This window comes from Mus caroli, unplaced genomic scaffold (assembly GCF_978045245.1).
Source record: "Mus caroli unplaced genomic scaffold, Mus_caroli_1 scaffold_15, whole genome shotgun sequence".
Lineage (NCBI taxonomy): Eukaryota > Metazoa > Chordata > Mammalia > Rodentia > Muridae > Mus > Mus caroli.
Window position 1 is genome coordinate 25,405,112 of NW_028227270.1, and position 20,899 is coordinate 25,426,010.

General features: G+C 47.0%; 1 protein-coding gene across 2 annotated transcripts in view; it reads left to right on the forward strand.

Moving 5' to 3' along the window:
- Positions 1-20,108, forward strand: part of Sv2c (synaptic vesicle glycoprotein 2C) — a 180,735-nt gene extending 160,627 nt beyond the window's left edge. For both annotated transcript variants that reach the window (XM_021180140.3, XM_029484979.2), the window contains exon 13: positions 13,378-20,108. In XM_021180140.3, the coding sequence (XP_021035799.1) occupies positions 13,378-13,561 (184 nt within the window). In that variant the 3' untranslated portion in view covers positions 13,562-20,108. The remainder of the gene's footprint in view (positions 1-13,377) is intronic.
- The last annotated feature ends 791 nt before the right edge of the window (positions 20,109-20,899 follow it).

Consider the following 20,899-nt stretch of genomic DNA (forward strand, 5'->3'; position numbering starts at 1 on the left):
AAAGCCCTGGAAGGAAGAGAGCTAGCAAAGTCCAGCAGAAACTCAGTCACCGAGCCCAGTGCATTGATCGTCCCATGAAGACAGAAGAGGGGGCTTATAGAGACACAGAGATATCAGTCATAGGTTGAGAGTTCACTCTTAATGCCCAGAGAGGAGGCAGGAATCTCACTTGCATTACATCCTGAGGAGGAAGAAAATCTAGAGAAAATGTAGATGGGAAAAAGGAGAAGTCAGAATTCCACGTGTTCGTGGGGAATGGTTTGGGAGGGAAAATGGAAACTGCATACTTGTCTACGTACTGAAATGAGGGAAGGTTCTCAAAGGAGATCCTTGTTTCAGCTTACACAGTTGACAGAATGGTTACGTCGTGCTGAGGCAGGGACACTCTGGGGGAGCAGAGCCTTCAGACTTCAGTCAGGGAGATAGTGGGTTCCATTTGGAGGAGGGTGAATTTTCATGTCTGCATGGAGCTGTCCAATGGGCATTGGAATATTTATATCGGAAGCAAAAAGATGCCTGAACTAGAGAGAGCGCCCGTGGTTGACTCATTGATCCAAAACATACTTAGGGAATGCATATCCTGGTCCCTGAGGGGGGTTTCAGTCACTGGGATACAGGAGTTGTCAGACAGCAAGCCTAGGCTGAATGGAGCCTACACAGGGCTGGAGAAGACAATCAATAAACTACTAGCTAAGTAAAGTAGACCGATCAGTTGGTTCTGAGTGCTGTAGAGAAAAATGAAACTGTCCAGGGACAAAGAGGATGCTGGCATGAAGGAGAGCTGTGACTGTAATGGCATCCTCCAGGGAGATGTGTATCCTGTAAGGTGACATTTGATGCTTTGAAAAAGATCTTTCACAACACAGGTGACAATAAGTGGCAAGGCCCTCAGGGTGTGAGGGGAAGGGACCAGTTGGAGGAGTGCCTAAGCCAGGTTTATACGCCATTCAATGTCTCCATCCTTCTGTTTTTAATCCTCCTTTCTTGTCAAACTGTAGGCTTCCCTCAAATCCTAAGTAGCCAAGTGGCCTGTATGCTCTGGTACACTTTGCTTCTTGGTCAGCACGGCTGCCATCTCGCCAGTGGCTTTCTGCTGCCACCGTGTGGCCATGGCAGAGTCCGCATTTCTGTGTCCTTCACCCTAGTGGCCCTCCATCCCTGGAGCCCAGGCCAGGAACCACACCAGTTACCAGACTAGTAATCTGTGCTCACCCTGTCTTCAGGGTGTATGTCCTTCCTGCAGAGAGTTCCTGCCTTTCCCTGGCCACTTCTCATGTACGCACAGTCCAGCTATGATCCCAGAGGTGTAAACTCCCGGCAGCTCATACCCCCCACCCCCTGTTAGTCTTGATGGTTTGTGCTGTCCCTCTAGTCCATGGGATTTTTCTCTTTCTCAATGAGCTAGCATCAAACCACAGACCAGAGTTAACTCCCTAAGACCCTCCCCTCAGGACTACGGCTGTTCACACAGATATTTCCATTTCCTCCCCACAGCCAACCTGCAATCTTGATTCTCCTACTGACCATTGGTGTGTCTGTAGGGAGACCACTCAGCTAGCCTGCGCTGTGATTGTTTGAGATGTGGGATGAAGATGAAGAAAATGTCATGCTGAGTCCCCTCTACTGACAGCCTTCTTGTCACCAACCCATGAACTCCCCGTTTACCGGTCTCTATATGCCATGTCATTCTGTTAGATCTGTTTGCATTTTCCCGTATGTTTACACATTGGCCATTCAGCTGAGTCTTTCTTTCTGTCTCGGGAGAGTGAGAGCTGAGTATGGTGGCCTGTATCTGTAATCCAGCACTGGGGGTACTGAGACAGGAGGATTGGGATTACAAATTTTAGGCCAGTCTAAGCTATATAGAAATCCCAGGCCAGCTTGAGCTATGAAGCAAAACCCGTCTCTGAAAAATGAAGGGAAGCATAAGGGATGGGGAGCACGCACTGCCTCTATACACCACAGACTGACAGCTACACTGCCATGGGGACGGATGCTGCTGGAGGTTAGAACAGGGTGGAGGAGGGAGGAGCAGATGAGGAAGACGGTCATCCGGCCCACTGAGCTCTATGAAGTCGCCTCTCTCTGCTCCAGGTACTGACCAAGTCCTCGCATCAAAGGGCCACAGACACAGGGATGTAGTAATAACACTAACACCAGCCTGTAAGCTCAAAGCATGTGTTTTCTAGGACCTGGAATCACACCAAGCAGACTTTACCATGGTTTGAGTCTGCCAGGCTCAGGGGGAATACCTGATTGCCTGTTGTGCTGAGGGCAGGGCATTGTTTCCAATCAACTGCGTGCCCTCAACCCTACTCATGCCACCAATGGAAACCCATCGTCGTGCTTATTAGCATTCCCCCCACACACACCATCATGCTGGCTTCTATGATAGATGCTTCTAGTGCAATCATTCCCTGCCTGTTGACTCCTGGTGAGCCGCCATAGTGAACCACACCATAGAGCGCATGTCAGTGGGACGTTGGTGACTTTACTGTTCACCACCTGACTAACTAAAGCAATGGTTTCTTAAAATTAGGACGCGTTGTTCTTATTTGCTGAATGAATGAGATACATATCTAAGGCTGAGCACGGTGGCCCATACATCAGCACTTAGAAGTCAAAGAGAGAAGGAACACAAGTTCATGGCCAGCCTAGGTTACATAGCCTTTGTCTCAGACCAAAAAAAAAAAAAAAAAAAAGAAACTAATACCAAAAAAGCTTTATAAAAATAAATTCACCCGGGAATGGACTATAGAGTCCTCAGGCCATTCAGACAATTGTGTGGGCTTCTCTTCACTGACCCTTCAGTGTCCCTCTGCCACTTCTGCCACCTGCTCTTTGATCTCTGGATCCATGGCCGTCAGCTTCCTCCCTCACATCGCATTGCCGGCTAGGTCCTGCTGGCTCCGCTGCACCAGTGGAGGAGAGAAAACTGTTGTGAATTCAGGTGCGGGCCCTGTTGGAAATCAGCCTGCCGACTGGGGCAAGTCCTTCAGCCTTCCAGGCCCTTGTTTCTCTCCCCTGTGAATTGAATGGAGAATGAGATGCTGTGCAGAGAATTTCAGACATTAACTTTACCCAAAGCTCGCACCCTACAAGAGTAGTTATTCTGCTCTTCTTGCAGAGGAGGGGAGGAGAGCCGGTCATGAAAGTTACTTGTCCAGGGTCACTTAGCCTCAGACAGGTGGCAGGTGTAGCTCTCTGCCTTCCCAGGAGGCTTGAGACACAGTGTGGAGTCTGTCCAGGAAGCTTTCCTGGGGCCAGCCGGGGAGGATGGCACAAGCCTGTAATGCCAGCACGTGAAAGGCTGAGACTGGAGACTTGCAAGTTGGAGAACTACCTGGGTTACAGAGTAAGGTCAAGGCCAGTGTGGATGCCTTGGTGATTAAAACAACAAGAAAACAACAACAAACAAACAAAAAAATACCTTAAATCCAAAAAAACAACAAAACCCGCATAAAAGCCAGAAGCTCATGGGTTATTGGGCTACACACCAGCATGAACAGTGCTTGACCTCAGATGAACTCCCAGCTTCATCTTCTCATCTTTGCTGCCCAGCATTCCTGGTCGCTCTCTTCTTCTTCACCCTGGCCCTGGCACACACTTTCTAGTCAGGTTTATCAGATTCAGTGATGAGACACAAAGGCTCTCATTATTGCCTGGGTTTCATGGGAATGTTTTATTTCGGCAGGAGCGAGGAACAGGGACCTTTAAAAAGTAACCGGAAGCCCCTTGATGGTAGAGGGACTTTTGGGATGACAGGGACAGCCACTTGGAGTCTAGGGAGACTGCTCGGCCCAGCTTGTGGGGAACTCTTTCCACACCTGAGGGGTGAGGAAGGCAGGTTGGTGGGGGTTCAGGCTGGTGTCTAGCCTCCTTGAGGACGATGCTACTCTTCTCAGAAAGACAAATATTCCCCGTTAAAGATCAGAAGGCTGTGGAGGGGCAGGTACAGCTCATTAATGGCTTCCCTGACTCACATATGCGAGGGTCTGGGTTCAGTCCCCACTGCTCACACAGAGGCAAAGAACAAGCAACTGTATTCCGTGTTCTGAATTGAGAATCCAGGCTTGCCATTTTCTCTGGGGGGGGGGGGAAAGCAAGATGGTATTTTAGAGTCAAATAAACAGACATCATCCAACTAATACCTAAGAAAAGGTCCAAAATGGCCCACATAAATGCTTAGAAAATCTACTTCTGACATACTTGGAAGCAGCCAGGAAGTTGCTCATGTACTGAGTACCCCAGGCATCCTTATGCCTCTGCGGAGGGCTCGCGGTGAGCAGCTGCAAGGACTGTGCAGCCCCTGCAGATGTAGCCAGTCTTTGGGAGGCTAACTTCAGGCCAGCAGATGCCCCGGATTGCAGCAGGCAAGTGTCTGAGAGAATCGGTGTGGGCAGAAACCTCAAGGAAGGAACCCTGAGGAGCCAGGAGAGAGGAGACGATCGTTAGGGAGAAGCTGATGGTTAAGGAGAAGCTGATGGTTAGGGAGAAGCTGATGGTTAGGGAGAAGCTGATGGTACTTGGTAAAATAACTAGATAGGACATGTGAAAAGCAGGCTGAACAGGAGCAGGAGCCAGCTTGGTGGCTCGTGACTTGGAGTCTTCATGCTCTGAAACTGTGGCAGAATTGTTATTGGTTAGTCTGGGCTACACAGAGACTGCGTCTAAGACAAAACAAAGCGCCACCGGAACCAACAGAACAGAAGGTGGAGGTGGGAAGGGCAGGGGTGGTTAGAGTACTGTATCCGACTTGTTTCTTCTCAATACAAAAATAACAAACGCAACAATAAAAGCAAACAGAAACAGGAGCGTAGCTGGGAGTGGTGGCACATGGCCTTAATCCCAGCACTCGGAAGGCAGAGGCAGGCAGATCTAAGAGTTCCCTGACAGCCAGGGCTACACAGAGAAACCCTGTCTTGAAAACAAACGAAGAAGCAAAACAAAAACAAACAAAAGAAGCAGGAGCACACTAGGAAGGGTAGCCTCCTCTCATCGTTGCTCTCTTCCTTCCTCTCTCTCTCTCTCTCTCTCTCTCTCTCTCTCTCTCTCTCTCTCTCTCTCTCTCCTCTCACTCATCTCATAGCCACAGCATATCTTGCAGCTGCCAGTCACCACCAGGCAGCATCCTCACCATTTTTTCCTGGCTGCTCTATCCTGCCCAACGTTCCCTAATGAACACAGACAAAGTCTGTTATGTATTTGAGTGTTAATTGCAGTATCATAGATGTTACCCTAAGCTTGGAAGCCTCACTAGCCAAGGGTGCAGTTAGAGAAATGGTGGATACAAACTAAATGAAACAGTCAAACACAAACAACATGACACAAAGCCTTATGTGAGTGATTTAAAATAAAAAAGAAAGAAAGAAAAGAAAAGAAAGCAAAAGTGTATAAAAGCTCTGCTTGTGATAATTTGCATTACTGGAAACAGGCAGAAAGGATTCGGAGAGAAAATGATGTGTTGGCAGAGGGGAAATGCGTGTTTTCTTTTGTTATTTCCTCTGGTGTTTAACAGTACACCCAAGTCAACTTTTAAAAAGCATCCATCCCTGGGAAGATAACAACGTCCTCAGTCCTGGGCATACTTTGCAGTCCCTTAGGACTTCTGAAAAATACCAATGCCTAGACCCTTAGAGAGCAATAAAATCAGAACTTCTGTGCATGTGTGCGGGGCCGTGGGTGTTAGGGAAAGAGGGGGGTGGGAGAGAACCTGAGTCCTGCCAGAGTTCCAGTGCTCTGGGCAGGCAGACTCAGGAGGACTGGTGGACGCTTTCCACACAGCCCTGGGTGGGCATCTGACTGTGTGAAGCCACTGACACCACATGGCGGGTGGTGGACAAAGGGCAGCCCCAGGTACCAGGTTCTCAGTCTCTAGCATCCCATGCTGGATACGGAGGAGGAGCTGAGAACAGAATAGGGACCCTGGGGCAGCACTCGCCCCAGAGATAGGGGAAGAAGGCGGGGGAGAGGGGGCGCTTGGTCCTGTCAATGGCTGCAGCTCAGGAAGGCCTTCAGGCGTGAGGTTAGCCGTGGCTTGATAGGAGAAAGCCTACCCCATCATTCAAGCACAGCAGGCATTCATGATCAGAGACAGTTTATGGTTTTAGAGCTTTATTGTAGAAAGGCAGGGAAAAAGGAGGGAAGGTAGAAAGAGAGAGGGAGAGGCCAGCCATGACCATGAGGAGAGAAGGGGAAGAGAGAGAAGAAAGGCTAGAGAGTAAGAGAGGTAAAAGCTTAGAGAGAGAGAGGTGGGAAGGGAAAGGAAGAAAGAAGGAGAGCTAGAGAGTAAGAAAGCTTAAAGAGAGTGAGGAGGGACCAAGCAGCCCCTCTTAGTAGTGGGTTGCTATCTTGTTGTTGCTAGGTAACTGTGGGGAGGAGTCTAGCCAGAATGCCAGAAGCTTGAGACATTGTCTATGCGACTGCTAGCCACATGCCTTCTCTTGTGGGGGGCTGTGGGGACGGTAACTTTGACAGGAGCCAGGGGTCCAGGAGACATGATCAAACGCCTTCTGTCCCATGTAGGTGGAAATTACCACCCACCGGGTCCCATGGGGTTCAAGACCTAAACTGGAGACCAGGCTGTCTGTGCATAGCCCCTTACCCCACACATGTGGCCTTTGCCATTGTTATGGGCCATTACTGTTTGCATTTTGTCTCAGGGTTTTGCTTTCAAACAGGGTATCACCCATGTAGCTCAGGCTGGTCCTATATGTAGCCCAGGCTGTCCTAATCTTGCAGTTCTTCTACTGCTGCCTCCCACGTGCTGGGTTTATAAGCATACGCCACTGAATCCAGGAGGCAATGCTCTTTGAAAAGCTACAAGGTTGGATGGTATGTAGCAGGGGAGTGTTTGTACCTGCCCACATACCTTAGATCAATCAGCTTGCCATCCTAACCCTAAGTTGACAACAGCTATGTACAAAGGCAGGAAACATGCACTCAGAGCTGGAGAGAGATAGCCCATTTGGCATTAAAGAAGTCTTTATGGGTGTGATAAGGTGGACTGAGTGGGAACCAACCGTGACATAAGACAAATGAATAGTGTGAGAGACAGAGTACCTGTTCGTATGTTATCCTTCAGCAGGTAATTTCCAGCTGTCCTAACAAGGCTGGTCCTGTCCTTGTGTATCCCTTCTGTGACATCTTCCCCGACTGCACCCTCGCCAAGAAAGACAGCCTTTAGCTCTGTAGCCAGTGCAGCATAGGGCAGCGCTCGGCACATCTGAGATGCTCGGTTGCTCCATGCCTGGCGTGATGGTGCACACCTGCAATCTCAGCACTCGAAAGGTGGAAGCAGGAAGCTGAAGAGTTCAAGACGAGTCTGGCACATAAGCAAATGAAATATAAAAAGTACTTAATGAGTGATCATTAAATGGATATAAATAAGTGCATAGGTGAACCTGTTCCTAGGAGTGCAAATAAGATCAATTTGCTTAACAAGCATTCGAGGGCTTCCAGGACAGTTAGCATCATGGTTTGTGAAATCAAGCAGGTTCAGTGTCAAAACAGCTTGGAGTTGACCTGAGAAACCAGCCTTTGTTCACAGAATTGTTTCTGAGGCGAATGAAACTCGTGTGTTTCAAATAACTGGTTTCCAGATGAATGTTTACATCGCAGTGTAGCCTCCATTTAAGCACAGCCTGTACTTTTCCAAATACCCCATGCTGAGTCTTGAGGATTCTTTTTATAACTTCTATGGATCACTTGACTATGCTGACTGGAAAAATGCTCCTTCCAGAAGTTCAGCCTAGGCGACAAGGCTTTCCTTTTTTTTTTTTTTTTTCAGCAGGTGACATCTGTGAAAGGAGTCTGAACTCTGCTATTCCAGGCCTCTACAAAGTGATTTCATTAGTAGGCGGGACAGGGACTTAGCATGCTAAAGCAAGAGCTAGTCATCGTGCTTGACACATGTCAGCCATGACCCTAACACCTGATGGTCTTCCTCCTTTTCATCCAAAACACAGGCATCACTCAGCAACAAGGTACAAAGGAAGAAGCTGTTAGGCAACCCCAGTCTCCCTCCATCCACAATGGAGACAGCAGTTGTCTTTTCCCAACCTCCATTAAAATGCAGAACGGGGCTGGAGAGATGGCTCGGCAGTTAAGAGCACTGACTGCTCTTTCAGAGGACCCGAGTTCAATTCCAATGCTCAACAAGCACCTCACCGTGGTCTAGAACTCTAGTTCCAAAGGATTAGATGCCCTCTTCTGGCTTCCTTGGACACTGCATACAAGTGATACACAGATATACATGCAGGCAAAATACACATACATAAAAAATAATAAAATAAAATGTAATTAACTGAATCCTAAAACAATCTAACTAAAAACTAGAACCCACTACATTGTGAAATCCTCCAAAGAACCAGTCACGTTTCGGCCTCGGGAAGGGGGTACAGTAGAGTTTGTGGAACAAGGATAGAATGAGGCATGGGGTAGTATAAGGAAAGGAATTATGTGTTATATGTGTGTAAGCAATAGTAGAGAACAAAGTCTGCCTGGAAAAAGCAAAAGGAGTGGAGATATTTTGAGATATATCGAGAGAGAGCACCATTTCTATCTCCTTTTTGACGAAGCCTGGGTAAAAGGAGATAGAGAAATATCTCAGTGTGAAAAAGAACACAGGGCCCAGCCTGCTGCTGAGAAATCAAGCAGAGACTGCCCTCAAGGGACATGGAAGCATTCGGTGGAAGCATGAGGTGACCTGCAAAAGTTAATCCCTTGCTTTAAGGAAAAGCAGAGATGAACTGAGTAAAAGCTTGACTTCAGAGAAAGCAGATAGCCCCTAGGGAGACTTGCTTTGGAAATGGTTTCTGTAACACAGCTGAGCCTCGGATGCACTGAACATCACACTCTCCAGCTGCGGATATTTGAAGGAATAATTCAAGTGCTGAGAGAAGGGCAGGCACAATTTCTTGAATGCTGACGCTAGATTTCATTTGAAGTACTGCTTCAGCTGGGGAAACGAAGACAGAGAGTATCAAGAAATAAGACGTCTTTCTTTTAGAATCCTTGGGTACCAGATGTTCCCAAAGCCATCCCTGCCACCCAGACATCTCCAGTTGCCCTGTCCCCAGCTCCAGGTCCAGTAGTGTGAGGAGATATCTCTCCAGATTTTATACCCTGTTCTGGGTCACAGCAGAGGGTCATGCCTTGGTGACCTATGGCTACTCTAGCCCAGATGTTTATCCTATAAGGGGCGTTCTGCAGCTTGGGTGTCCTAGGCTTCACCATAGCGAGAGAATGTTTTCCTTTTTCTTATCAGCGACACACATGTTCTAGCTGTTTTCCCCAGCAGGATGCGCTTTATCTTAACACCAGAAGATGAAGGTGTGGCTCATGACAGTTTGTTAGGCAGAGGACCAAGGGGAGCCAGGGTCTGGGGGTGGGGGAGGGGGGGAGGATGAAAAGGTGGCACTCGGCAGATTTTTAAGACAATAGATTATGCTGAGTGCTGCCATATTGTTGGGCAAACATGTCATCTTCTATTCGTCAGACCCTACAGGATGCTCAACACCCAGAGTGAGTCGTAGTGTTGACGGTGAGAGTCCACTAATGATGGATGATGTTAGTTAATGCTTAGCCCATCAAAGCTCCTGGGTAGAACGGGGACAGGAGCTTCCGAAGCGGCAGGATTTGTATAGGATAAGGACATACATGCTAAAGACTCGCCTAAGCCAGAATTCAGAACAAGGTCTGGCTAGAGAGACATGCAGAGGGCAGACTTAGCAGAGAGATAGCAGATCCTCTTGTTCTTCTCTTTTCTGATTGATAGGCGAGGGAAGGAAGGAAAGAAACCCTTGCTCTTTCTACACCAGAGCTCTATGTCAGTGGGGAAATCGGGCGTGTAGTTCTCTCTACTGATTTTGGGCTTTGTTGTTGTTGTTGTTGTTACTGCTCTTTTTAGATGTGTCTGAGCTGGCATGACCACCGGTAGAGTGTATGAACACCCAGACTGGCCTCCTGAGCTCGCAGGGGTGAGAAGGCCTTGGGGAGGCTGATCTCTTTCAGTGGCATAGCAAGGGGCTGACTGCATAGGAACTACAATGCATTTCTCAGATTCTGAAAACGCACAGTGCAGGAAGTGTCTCTGTATGAGCCGTGATGAGCAGTTGTCAAAGGAAACCCTACACGTACAGACTTCCAAATCAACCTCAGACCGGTGTGTGCTAACCGCTTCAATCTGCACCACAGAAGATTCAAGTTCCTTTGTGGGTTAAATGAAAACATAGCCTAAAAATGCTGTACACTTAATCTGCCTTCAATCCCCACTGACTCTCAGCAAGAGGCCAGAAAACAGCGAACTGACAGAGTGCCAGAAGGAAATTTACATACTCTCATGGCGGTAAATGTAAAATCATGGGAAAATTGACGTGTCCTGCCTGAAAGGACACAGAAAACCACCCAACACGTGAATACTAAACAGATGAAGATTTTTATTTTCCAAAAACTATACATGGCCGGGCTGCGAGTGAAGCTCAGTGATAGGACAAAGCTTACTATGTCTGAGGCTCTGGGTTCAATCCCCAGAGGGAGAAGAAACAGAAAAGAAGTGAGAAGAGGTGAGGAAGGGGAAGGAAGCAGATAACAAGAGACAGGAAGAGGAAGGACCTCACATGCCTGCAGGTCTTAGATGCTAACACAACAGACAGGATCTTTAGGCCGACAATATGATTCTCTGTAACTTAGCCAGAGAATTCTGATAAGGAAATGACTGTGATTGTCTGTGTGTGTGTGTGTCTGTGTGTGTCTGTGTGTGTCTTTGTGTGCCTGTCTGTATGTGTGTCAGTGTGTGTCTGTGTCTGTGTATGTCTTTGTGTGTCTGTGTCTGTGTGTCTGTGTGTGTCTTTGTGTGCCTGTCTGTATGTGTGTCTGTGTGTGTCTGTGTCTGTGTATGTCTTTGTGTGTCTGTGTCTGTGTGTCTGTGTGTGTCTTTGTGTGCCTGTCTGTATGTGTGTCTGTGTGTGTCTGTGTCTGTGTATGTCTTTGTGTGTCTGTGTCTGTGTGTGTCTTTGTGTGCCTGTCTGTATGTGTGTCTGTGTGTGTCTGTGTCTGTGTATGTCTTTGTGTGTCTGTGTCTGTGTGTCTGTGTGTGTCTTTGTGTGCCTGTCTGTATGTGTGTCTGTGTGTGTCTGTGTCTGTGTATGTCTTTGTGTGTCTGTGTCTGTGTGTCTGTGTGTGTGTTTGTGTGCCTGTCTGTATGTGTGTCTGTCTTTGTGTGTCTGTGTCTGTGTATGTCTTTGTGTGTCTGTGTCTGTGTGTCTGTGTGTGTCTTTGTGTGCCTGTCTGTATGTGTGTCTGTCTTTGTGTGTCTGTGTCTGTGTGTCTGTGTGTGGCATGTGGTGTATGTGCATGTGTTATGTTCAAGTGTACATATATGTGGAGGCCAGAGGAGAACATTGGGTGTCATCTTCCTTTATTGCTTCTCCTCCTCTCTTCCTTCCTTCCTTCCTCTCTTTCTTTCCACACAGGGTCTATCACTGAACCAGGAGCTCACCGTTTCAGCTAGACTGACTGGTTCCCAGTATCTGCCTTCCTTTCTCTGCTCCCGCTCCTCCAGCCCCCTCTCCAACACTGGAGTTACAGGCATTAGAAGGAAGCCATGCTTTTGTTACATGCACTCTGAGGGTTTGAATCCAGGTCCTCCTGCCTTCACAGTCAGAACTTACACGAAATGAGCCATCTCTCAGCGCATGGTGACACTACATTCGCTCACCATGAACTAACTTGCTCGTTCCTAATGCTGAACACCACTACTCTGAAAGTTCACATGCTTGTGAGTTTCAGATTGTAAAGCACTTTGGACTGCACGTTTCTGGATGAAAGTGTTCAACTAGGAATGGCTATGCACACATTCCAAATTCTAACCTGAAACAGCTAAGGTCCCACAGATTCCAGATCAGGCGTGCTCAGGCTGCATTTGTTCTCCACCCACTGGCAAAAACATACTTGGTACCTAAAAGAGGAGGACACACCTCTTGAAAATTCAGTTGACTTTAATTGTTTAAAAATCAAGCACGGGCTGGAGCGAAGGCTCAGTGGTTAAGAGCACTGACTGTTCTTCCAGACATCCTGAGTTCAATAAATTCACAGCCATCTGTAAGGGGATCTGATGTCCTCTTCTGGTGTGTCTGAAGACAGCAATAGTGTATTCATATAAATAAAGAAATAAGTAAGTAAGTAAGTAAATAAATAAATAAATGTTTTAAAAATTGAGCACATTATACCGACCTGGCAGCAAATACCCTATAATCATAGTTCCCAAGAGGCTGAGACAGGAGGATGGAAAGTTCAGTGCTAACTGATTCCTGTAAGGTCTCTGATCTCCACATACATACTAGATGAATAAATGAGTATAAAAATAAAATCTAGGAATATTCATTTAGATAACTAATAAGAGGAAAGTGAAAATAAAATAAGCCTAGAGAAACCCATTGCCATATCACTATTGATAGGGTAAAGCATTGGAAGGGACCTGGGTGGGTCCGGGTGTGCTGTTAAGAGAGCACCCTGTGCAACAGACCTAAAGCAAGAGGTTTGGGGGTGGGGTAGCAAAAACAGTCTCAGAGTGGGGACATGAGACAGACAGACTGAGAGACAGTTAAAATGAGGGGGACAAAATGAGAGAGAGAGAAAGAGAGAGAGAGAGAGAGAGAGAACACAGGCACACTGTGATGTTGACAGATGCCCTTTAAAGGGTCCGTGTTGCATAGCAACTCTTAGCGATGATGGGAACTCTTAGCTATGGTCGAAATGCACAGCACCGGATGCTGACGTAAGTAAACTACAGGTGCTGAGTCACTGAGAAGCAGGCTGATAGTGTCTGACAGAAGGCAGTTGTATTTTATACTGGAACAAAATTTGAATTTCCTTATTTCCTCTATTTAAGAGGTGTCACCGAGATTGTGGACACATAAAACAAATAACAAGTCACTTTTGTAAAGACATGAGAGTCTGCTAGATCGCCCAGTCCCACTCCCTGGACAGAGGAGGTGGCCCAGCTTCTCCCAAGCTAAGCAGAGGCTAGCTGACTCCTACAGAAAGAGGCTTTAAGCCTGCTTTTATCCTGAGAGGACTTACACGGAGTGAAATTATCCTTCCAACACATTGGACCAAGAAAGAGCTTTTTTTTTTCTTCTGTACCAAAATAAGAGTCAGTAGAGTTGTATGTACGTCATCAGGAGACCGGCCGCAGCAGTGACAGCTGGCTTCTCTGCCTCCGCGTTTGCTAACAAGCATTTAATTATCTGCTTCACTGACATACGGCACAAACCACGTAAAGACCATCAGAATGACTGCGCAGAACATGTAAGTTTAAAGCTGGACTCCCGAGCGTCATTTTCTAAACCTTGTCTGTGTTTCTGTCCCTTGCAGAGCAACGGGCTTCGGCTTCTTGAACGCCCTCTGTAAAGCAGCGGCCGTCCTGGGAAACTTAATCTTCGGCTCCTTGGTCAGCATCACCAAAGCAATTCCCATCCTGCTGGCTTCCACTGTGCTCGTGTGTGGAGGACTCGTGGGGCTGCGCCTGCCTGACACACGAACCCAGGTTCTGATGTGACGTGACAAAAGCCATTCCCTTCTCCCACCGTGGGTCGGTCGTATTGCCTGACTCAAAGCTTCAGAGTTTTTATGTATAGAAAGGTGGCCAAGTATCAGAACACAAACTTTTGCTGTGATGTAATGTGTAGCTGCGTATTGTCTTACCCCTCCAGTGTGATTTGCAGCCCCCCCCCCCCATGCACTGTTAGCTTTTCCTAACTGTGATGTTCCTGCTTCTCAGTGCCCAGTGGAAGTGTTCCTAACATGTCTCAGTTGACCAGGCTTCCCCAAGGACTACATTCACCAAGAATCTAAAAAGCCTGTGCTGGTGTAAGAAATAGACCCTGCTCGCGATGCTCTACTAACAGGAAGTTTAAATTGGCATAATTTTGTGCTGAGGAAAGGGATTTCTTTTTCTTTCTTCTCTCTCTCTCTCTCTCTCTCTCTCTCTCTCTTTCTTTCTTTCTTTTTTCTCATACTGAGCGATGCTTCCTGTTTACTTAGAAAAAAGACAGCCTGCCAGCCACTCTAGCTGTTACAGCAGGGTGTTTCAAGAAAATTGTGACACCAAGCACTTCTGGGCGGGGCTCTTTGGGGCAGGATGATTAAGGTGGTTTTGTTAACAAGAAAAGTTTAAAGTCTATCCCCAATTGGCAACAAAACCCTACCTGAGCTGCACAAGGCAGATTTTTAGATAGAAATTGGTAAGAAATTCACAACCAAAGTCATTTGGGACACAGAAGGGAGCCTCTCTCATACAGTCCCTTGAGGGTCAACGCCACCCACCCTCCTTTGATCAACTGTCCACTGTTAACATTTTTAGCCCAAATCTCCACATCAGGTCATGTCCCTCCAGTGTCCCCAGGCTGTGGGCTCCTAGCCTTGTCTCTGGACAATTTTTGAGCCTGCCTGCTCTCCCAAGCAACCCTCCGGCAGGCAGGACAGCATTTCCTGGTGGGTGAATATCTGTTTTACCTCTGGAATCTTCATGAGCATGGAAGGAGGGGTCAGCAGGACGTTCCCACGGGCCAGCTGTCAGCTAAAGGACTTTCGCGTCTCTTGCCGGGTGCCCCTCCCCCAGGCCCATCCTTTTACACGTCTTTGAAATCTGAAGCCTCCCTGTAGATTTGCAGCCTGTGATAGCAACCAGCGCAAGGCCTGTGTTTAAACAGCATTCTTTTTTTTTAACGGCCTCTGTCTTGTTGGAGGGGGAATCCTCTTTGCTTATTTTATGCTTTTCTTGCATGACCACAGCCCCGGGCCTTCCAGAAAAAAAGAAACTTCTGTTTCCAAGAATCTGTTCAGGGATGGCCCTGCTCCCTGGAGTCCCCTCTGCCTTGCCTCCCTTCCCCTCATGCGTTCCCTGATCCCTCCTGGAGCTGAAATTCTGTGAAAAGCTCTTTGATTAACATAAGCCATTAATCCACTGTCCCCATGAAGTAATGCAGGCTTGGTAGAGGGGGCAGCCTCGAGTTAAGATGGGAAGCTGCAGAGAGAAAGTGGTTCCCTGCAGATAACCTGAGTACTCAGAGCCTGGACATCAAGGCTATGAGAGCCAGAGCTGCAGAGCTGACCAGGAAACCTTCGAAGCATCATTGATTTGAAAGACACCAACGAGGCAGGGCCAGAACAGAACTCACTTCTGTTTCTCATCCCTGGAAACAAATCTGTGTTTCAAAAGCCTAAGGAGAATCTCTATTTTTTTTTCCATGCAGGCTCATTTCTCTCTCCTATTTGCACCATGGTTGTTTTCTTTTTGAACAAAACATATTTGAGGCCCAGAGTAGACCTTTTGGTTGAATGTGGCATGCAACAAAATTGCTGCAAAAGTAAGATATGAATCCCTATCTTCCCATTCAAAACAAACAAGCAAACAAAAAAACCCATACAAATGCAAAGGCATTGCTTTCTCTACTCTGGCCTGCTGTGGTAGTGATCTTACTGGATAGTCTTTACTCTCACATTGTCTCTGCTCCCTGATTTAGCTACAAGTACATTCCAAATTGCAAGACATAGTTATTCAGAATTTTATCTGGACACTGGGTTAGGCCAGCATGGGATGACCCAACAGAACCCTTCTTTATATAAGACCATCTGTCCCCTTCAGGAAAACCATTTCTGTCACCTACCCCAAGCTTCCCAGGTGGCCCATGAGGGATCTCTTCTATAACCTCCTGGACGATCAGTGGTCACAAGCCTTCTTGGTGCCGTCTTGCCCACTCCCCACACATTTCCCTCAGCCTCTTCACTGTGTGTAACCTTTCCTTTCCATGACAGGGTTCGAGTTGCTTCTCAAATGCATGCCGTGGCTTGTTCAGGTATAATTAGAGGTTAAGATCCAACCATGAGATTCGACAGAAGCCCCAGTTGTGTGAGTGTCACAGGCCTTGACACCAGGGTAGACATCTGCTATCCCGTGTCATTCACATACAGGAAAAGGACATTGAAAGCTGTTTCAGAAGTGACACAGCTCCATCTGTGCCTGCATTTTGAACTCCTTTTCTAGCTAAAACCCCCACCATTACTCCTCAGAATCAGCCCAGAATGCCCCATGACTCCTCTCAGTAGGAAAGAAAGGAAAACAAATAGTAGCGCCAGCTAAGCAGCTGCTCTGAGCTGTGGCTTCCATGAGACGCTCTGCCCTATGTATTGGGTCATAAGCCTCACATTCAGTCCTACTTCCTTCCCGACTCATCTCATACTAGTTACTCGCCCACGACCCAAGAGCAATGGGTCCTTAAGCAGGCAGAGATCTTTCTAAGGAGAAGGAACTTGATCTTAGCCAAAAGGCCAAGAATCGAGTCACTGGGCACACTGGTCCTCAGTTTCTCCACCTATAGAGAAAAAGAATGGTTCTATTTTATTCTCCAAGAGAATAAGCAAGTCTCTAAGGAGGGTGGGTGTTGGCTTGGGAAGACCTCATACAATAGGCTAGAGCACTTGTCCTGTTGCCTATGCCCACCCTCTGGGTTTTAAGTGCTTCTCAGTTCAGAGCCATTGTTATCTACCCAGGGAATGGACCACCCCAGAAGACACCCTGCAGTTAAAAGACAGACACTTGGAAGTAGACCACACATGGCTGTATCCTAGAGTCCCCTATCCATCTACTTCACTATTTTCTTGAAATGCTGCCTTAAATGGATCTAGTGCTTCTCAATGGTTACACATAAATTGGTAGATGGGCCCTCATTTGCAAATCTCATCCAATCAGAGCTCAAGTTTGCACCAAAACCTCACTCAATTTCAGAATATCTTAGGAGATCAACGGGGAGGAAGGGGTGTGACTCCATTGATAACGTTCCAGCAATGAGATTAGCACACCTGGGAGACATTCTAAACTCTAGGATTGTTTCCAGAGCATTCCGTGGGAACACTCTCTGCCAACCACAATAGAATATGATATTCTCCAATTTGTGTCTACCTTCTATCAAAAAGGCTTTTCCCTAGTTCTTCATCAAGATGCCTTACGTGTTCACGTACAAAAGGCTCTGAAACCAGGATGCCTAGATTTGACCTTCACCTGGAACTGTAGACAATTACCATATTGTTTGGGGCCTAGTGGCTCTATATCAGGTTTCCTTTAAATCCCATATTGTGCCAAACATAGTTACCAACTACTCCTACCCCTCACCCCCTAACCCCAAAAATAGGCATGCTTAGACAACAAACACACATCTACACAGTGGAGCGCCCTGAAGTAGCCGATGTGTTTCTTCACATTTGCATTCTGCTGAGCAAAGTATCTATTTTAGGTAAAATTTCTCTTGTCATCTGACCAAAGGAAGTTGTCAGGATCTCTTAGCCATAGTGCATGCCCTTTCCCTGTTTCAGGAAGCTGGCAGCTCTCCACGTCCTGTTCTGTCGCTTTCACTCTTGACTGTCCCATTCCCCTGTCAACAGTCTCTCACCAATCACACACAAACCATCGATTGATCGATCGCCAGGGCTTCCCTATACTTTTCTCAACACCCAGATGCAGTTTAATAAGCCCAGCATTTTGAGCCACAGGGTACACAGCCTGTGTGTCTGTTAGCTCACTGATTAAACCGGTGGAGCTGGGTAGAGGAGAGAGTTGGGTAGAGTACATCTGTTCTTCTTTCACATGCTTTTTGGGCTAATACCATCTAAGGCTTGGCCTCACGTGTGCTAGGTGTTGAGACATTGGGCTGTATTCAGATATTTAACCCTTTGTAGTGTTTCTTTGAGAACACAGAGCAGGGAATGACAGACAAGACAGTCGTATATCTTGTATTAGGTCTCTACCAATGTCTTATTTTTCCAAGTGTTAAGCAAGTTATAATCTACAACAAACAGTTAGTACAAGAACTATGCATGACTGGGGGTTACCTGAGAAAGAATGAACTGCTTCTAGGGTGTATTAAACAGTACTTCACACACACACACACACACACACACACACACACACACATTCATGTCTATGTTTCTTTAAATGGTCTCAACAGGAAATTGCACTAAGATATTGATCAAAGAAGACACAGCAGCAAAGAGAGCCGGTGCCTCTCTGGAGAAGTTTGTTTCTCCAGAGCTGTTCTTTATGGGGAGCTAGGCAGTAAGTGTGTCCCCTCTGGGCATGCTAGAAGCTCTCTTTTCAGGGCCTCAGCATGCCAGAGACCAGCCTCTAAGCCAACCCTCCTGGGGGTGTTTCCTTTCTGATGGTAGAGATTTGTGACCCCGTCACACTGTCTTGCAGACTTTCCCCTTCTCTTGCCTCTGCGATAAGTCACCCAGAAAACAGGCTCTGACAGCAGGAGGCCAGGGAGCTTACAGGTTCTAGTTTGAAATGGGCTGCAGGGTTGTTGCCAAGTGCTTTGAAGCTGCAAAGGATCTTTGGGGTTCTGGATCCTCCAAGGAAGCAAGACAGAGAGAGAGAGGGTGTAGTCTCTGGCACTCCTTGTCTGTGTAAATACCTACACAGAACTGAAGGCCAGATGCTTAAACTACAACCATTGCCCATCCTTGGCCTGTCCTACCATATTTGCATGGCCCCTAGAGCTAAGAAAATTGAGAACTAAGAAGGGACAACAGCTTTCAGCCTTTGGTTCAAACTCAGAGAAGCTTTTACACCAAGCCAAATACCTTCCCTGACAGCCAGGAGATCCTGTCCCTGAGCAGCGCCCTGGTGCTCTGAGGATTGACCAGCCAGACCAGAAAGGATGGTGTCATCTAAAGCCAGCCATGGCTGGGAACAGGTTCAACCTTAATCTTAGAGCCAGTGGCTTATGTTTCAGAAAATTTTGAAAGGCAGTCAAGAAATGTAGCCGTCATTGTAATTAAATCAGCTATATTTTAAAGCAATATATATTCAAAACTCATCACTTCCTACTTATTTTCTTTCTACATTTTTTATTAGTCATGCCCTTGAGGAAAGTATGATATGCCTATTACATCTCTATTTTGGAAGTACTGTAATAATGGTGTCCCAATGACAGGGTCAGTGACATTATGCTGAGCTCATCCACAGCAGTAACAATTACAGCATGGAAAGTGACAAATGCTCGGGGTCAGACTCCTCCTACCCCTATAGCACCCCAGGCATTGGTAAACATTCGCCAATGTACCACTCTCTGAAGCCATGAAGACTGTTTAACTTCCCATAACTTGGCAGTAGCATGCTTCCGTAGCGTGCACAGGGTCCTGGGTTTGTTGGGGAAGGAGGTGGGGCCTCCCAACGTACTGATCCAGGCCAGGTGGGGTTGAATGTCCCCTTGGGCTTGTGAGTCAGCATGACATTACTCATAAGTCCACGGTAAGGAAAGATTTAGCAAGTGCTCATGTCAATACTCAAAGGCTTCTCTCCATATTCCTAATTGGCTCAGACTAGGATCAGTCATGCAGAGAACCCATTGGCCTCTGGGTGTTGTTCCTTCAGGGAGAATTGCAATAAGTTAGCTATTTCATGCACTTTCCCAAATGTGGTTTTATATTCTCTGCCTGACCCAGGAATACATTGAACAGACCATGTGCTCCTGACCAGGGTCTAGCTGAAGGAAAGCCCTAGAAGAGGTCCACTTCCACCTTGGACTATAACCCCACCCTGCTTTTGGCAACTCGGTCCTGTCCTTGGTTTGGGTGTATGGGTGTTAGGCGTTGTATTCTTTCTCTTTTCTATATTTAGTGCTCTGTCTGCTGTCCCACTGTGTGGTCCAGTCCCCCTGTTGTAGTGTATATCTGTGCTGCATGTGTGACCCTCAGTAACTCCCATGTCAGCTTTCTGGAGTCTCCATCAAGTTCTGCTGGCCCTGCTGTGAACTCATCTTTCTGGTATGCTCCTTCGTGTCTCATTTCTGATTGCCAAAATGTTGGGCCAAGTGCACCTTCACTAAAAGTCCCGGAGACGGCCATGTGTATCCTTGTGACAGGGCATGCTCCGTGTGGGATGGCTCGTGTGCAGCGTAGACCTATCACATGTGGAAGTGTGTATACATTTATATGCCAGGTAACTATCATTCATGTAACAGCTGCAAAGGTATTTAATGTACATCAGATTAATAAAAGAGCATTTTTTGCTCCATTATATTCAAATAAAGATGGCCGTGTGACTGACAGTCCCTTCTAAATAACTCGAAAAGCACAAGCACATTTTGCTGAGGGTGGGGGATGGGGAGTTGGGGGTAACAAGCCTGTGTTCAAGAGACTGAAGGGAGAGAATTGAGAGTTTGAGGCCAGCCTAGGCCACACAGAAAGACTATCCCAGGTAGAGAGAGGAGGCAAGACAAATGAACAAATTCAAAAGCCCACGTTTATGTCCTAGGTTCCAGAGAAAGCCGGTTCCTCTGGCACAGGCCCGTCTTAGTTGCTTTTGTGGGCTGGGTCCATGGTACTGGGCTGTTGATCTCCCAGGAATACCTTCCAATGGTTACCTAGAGCCTCTATGAAGAAAATGTTTGTATTGGGGCTGGTTGCTGGTGAACCAGATGCTTGTGTTAGTTTGCCCTAAAGCAAGAACATTTAACAGATTTCTATCTCACATATCACCTCTAATTAATTGATAATGACTGTTTGGAACATTCATTTGAGAACAATGAGGGGGAAAAGCTATATTTGACGGTGTTCAGATTAGAGGCAGAAACAGGAGACTGCAAAGACACATCTTTGCTGTTCGCCAAAGAAGACTTTTGACTGGTTTTAACAGAGCACCCCAGTACCCCCTGCTCTTCTTTAATACAGGATCTAGCTGTGTTTGACAGGCTGCACTCCAGGGACCCTCCTACCTCTGTTTTCAGGGTAGTCATGATACCAGCTCAAATCATGGCCTCTTTGCATTTTTAACTGTGCATGTGTCTGTGTAAATATGCATCATGTGTATGGAAGTCCCCGAAGAGGACAAAAGAAAGTA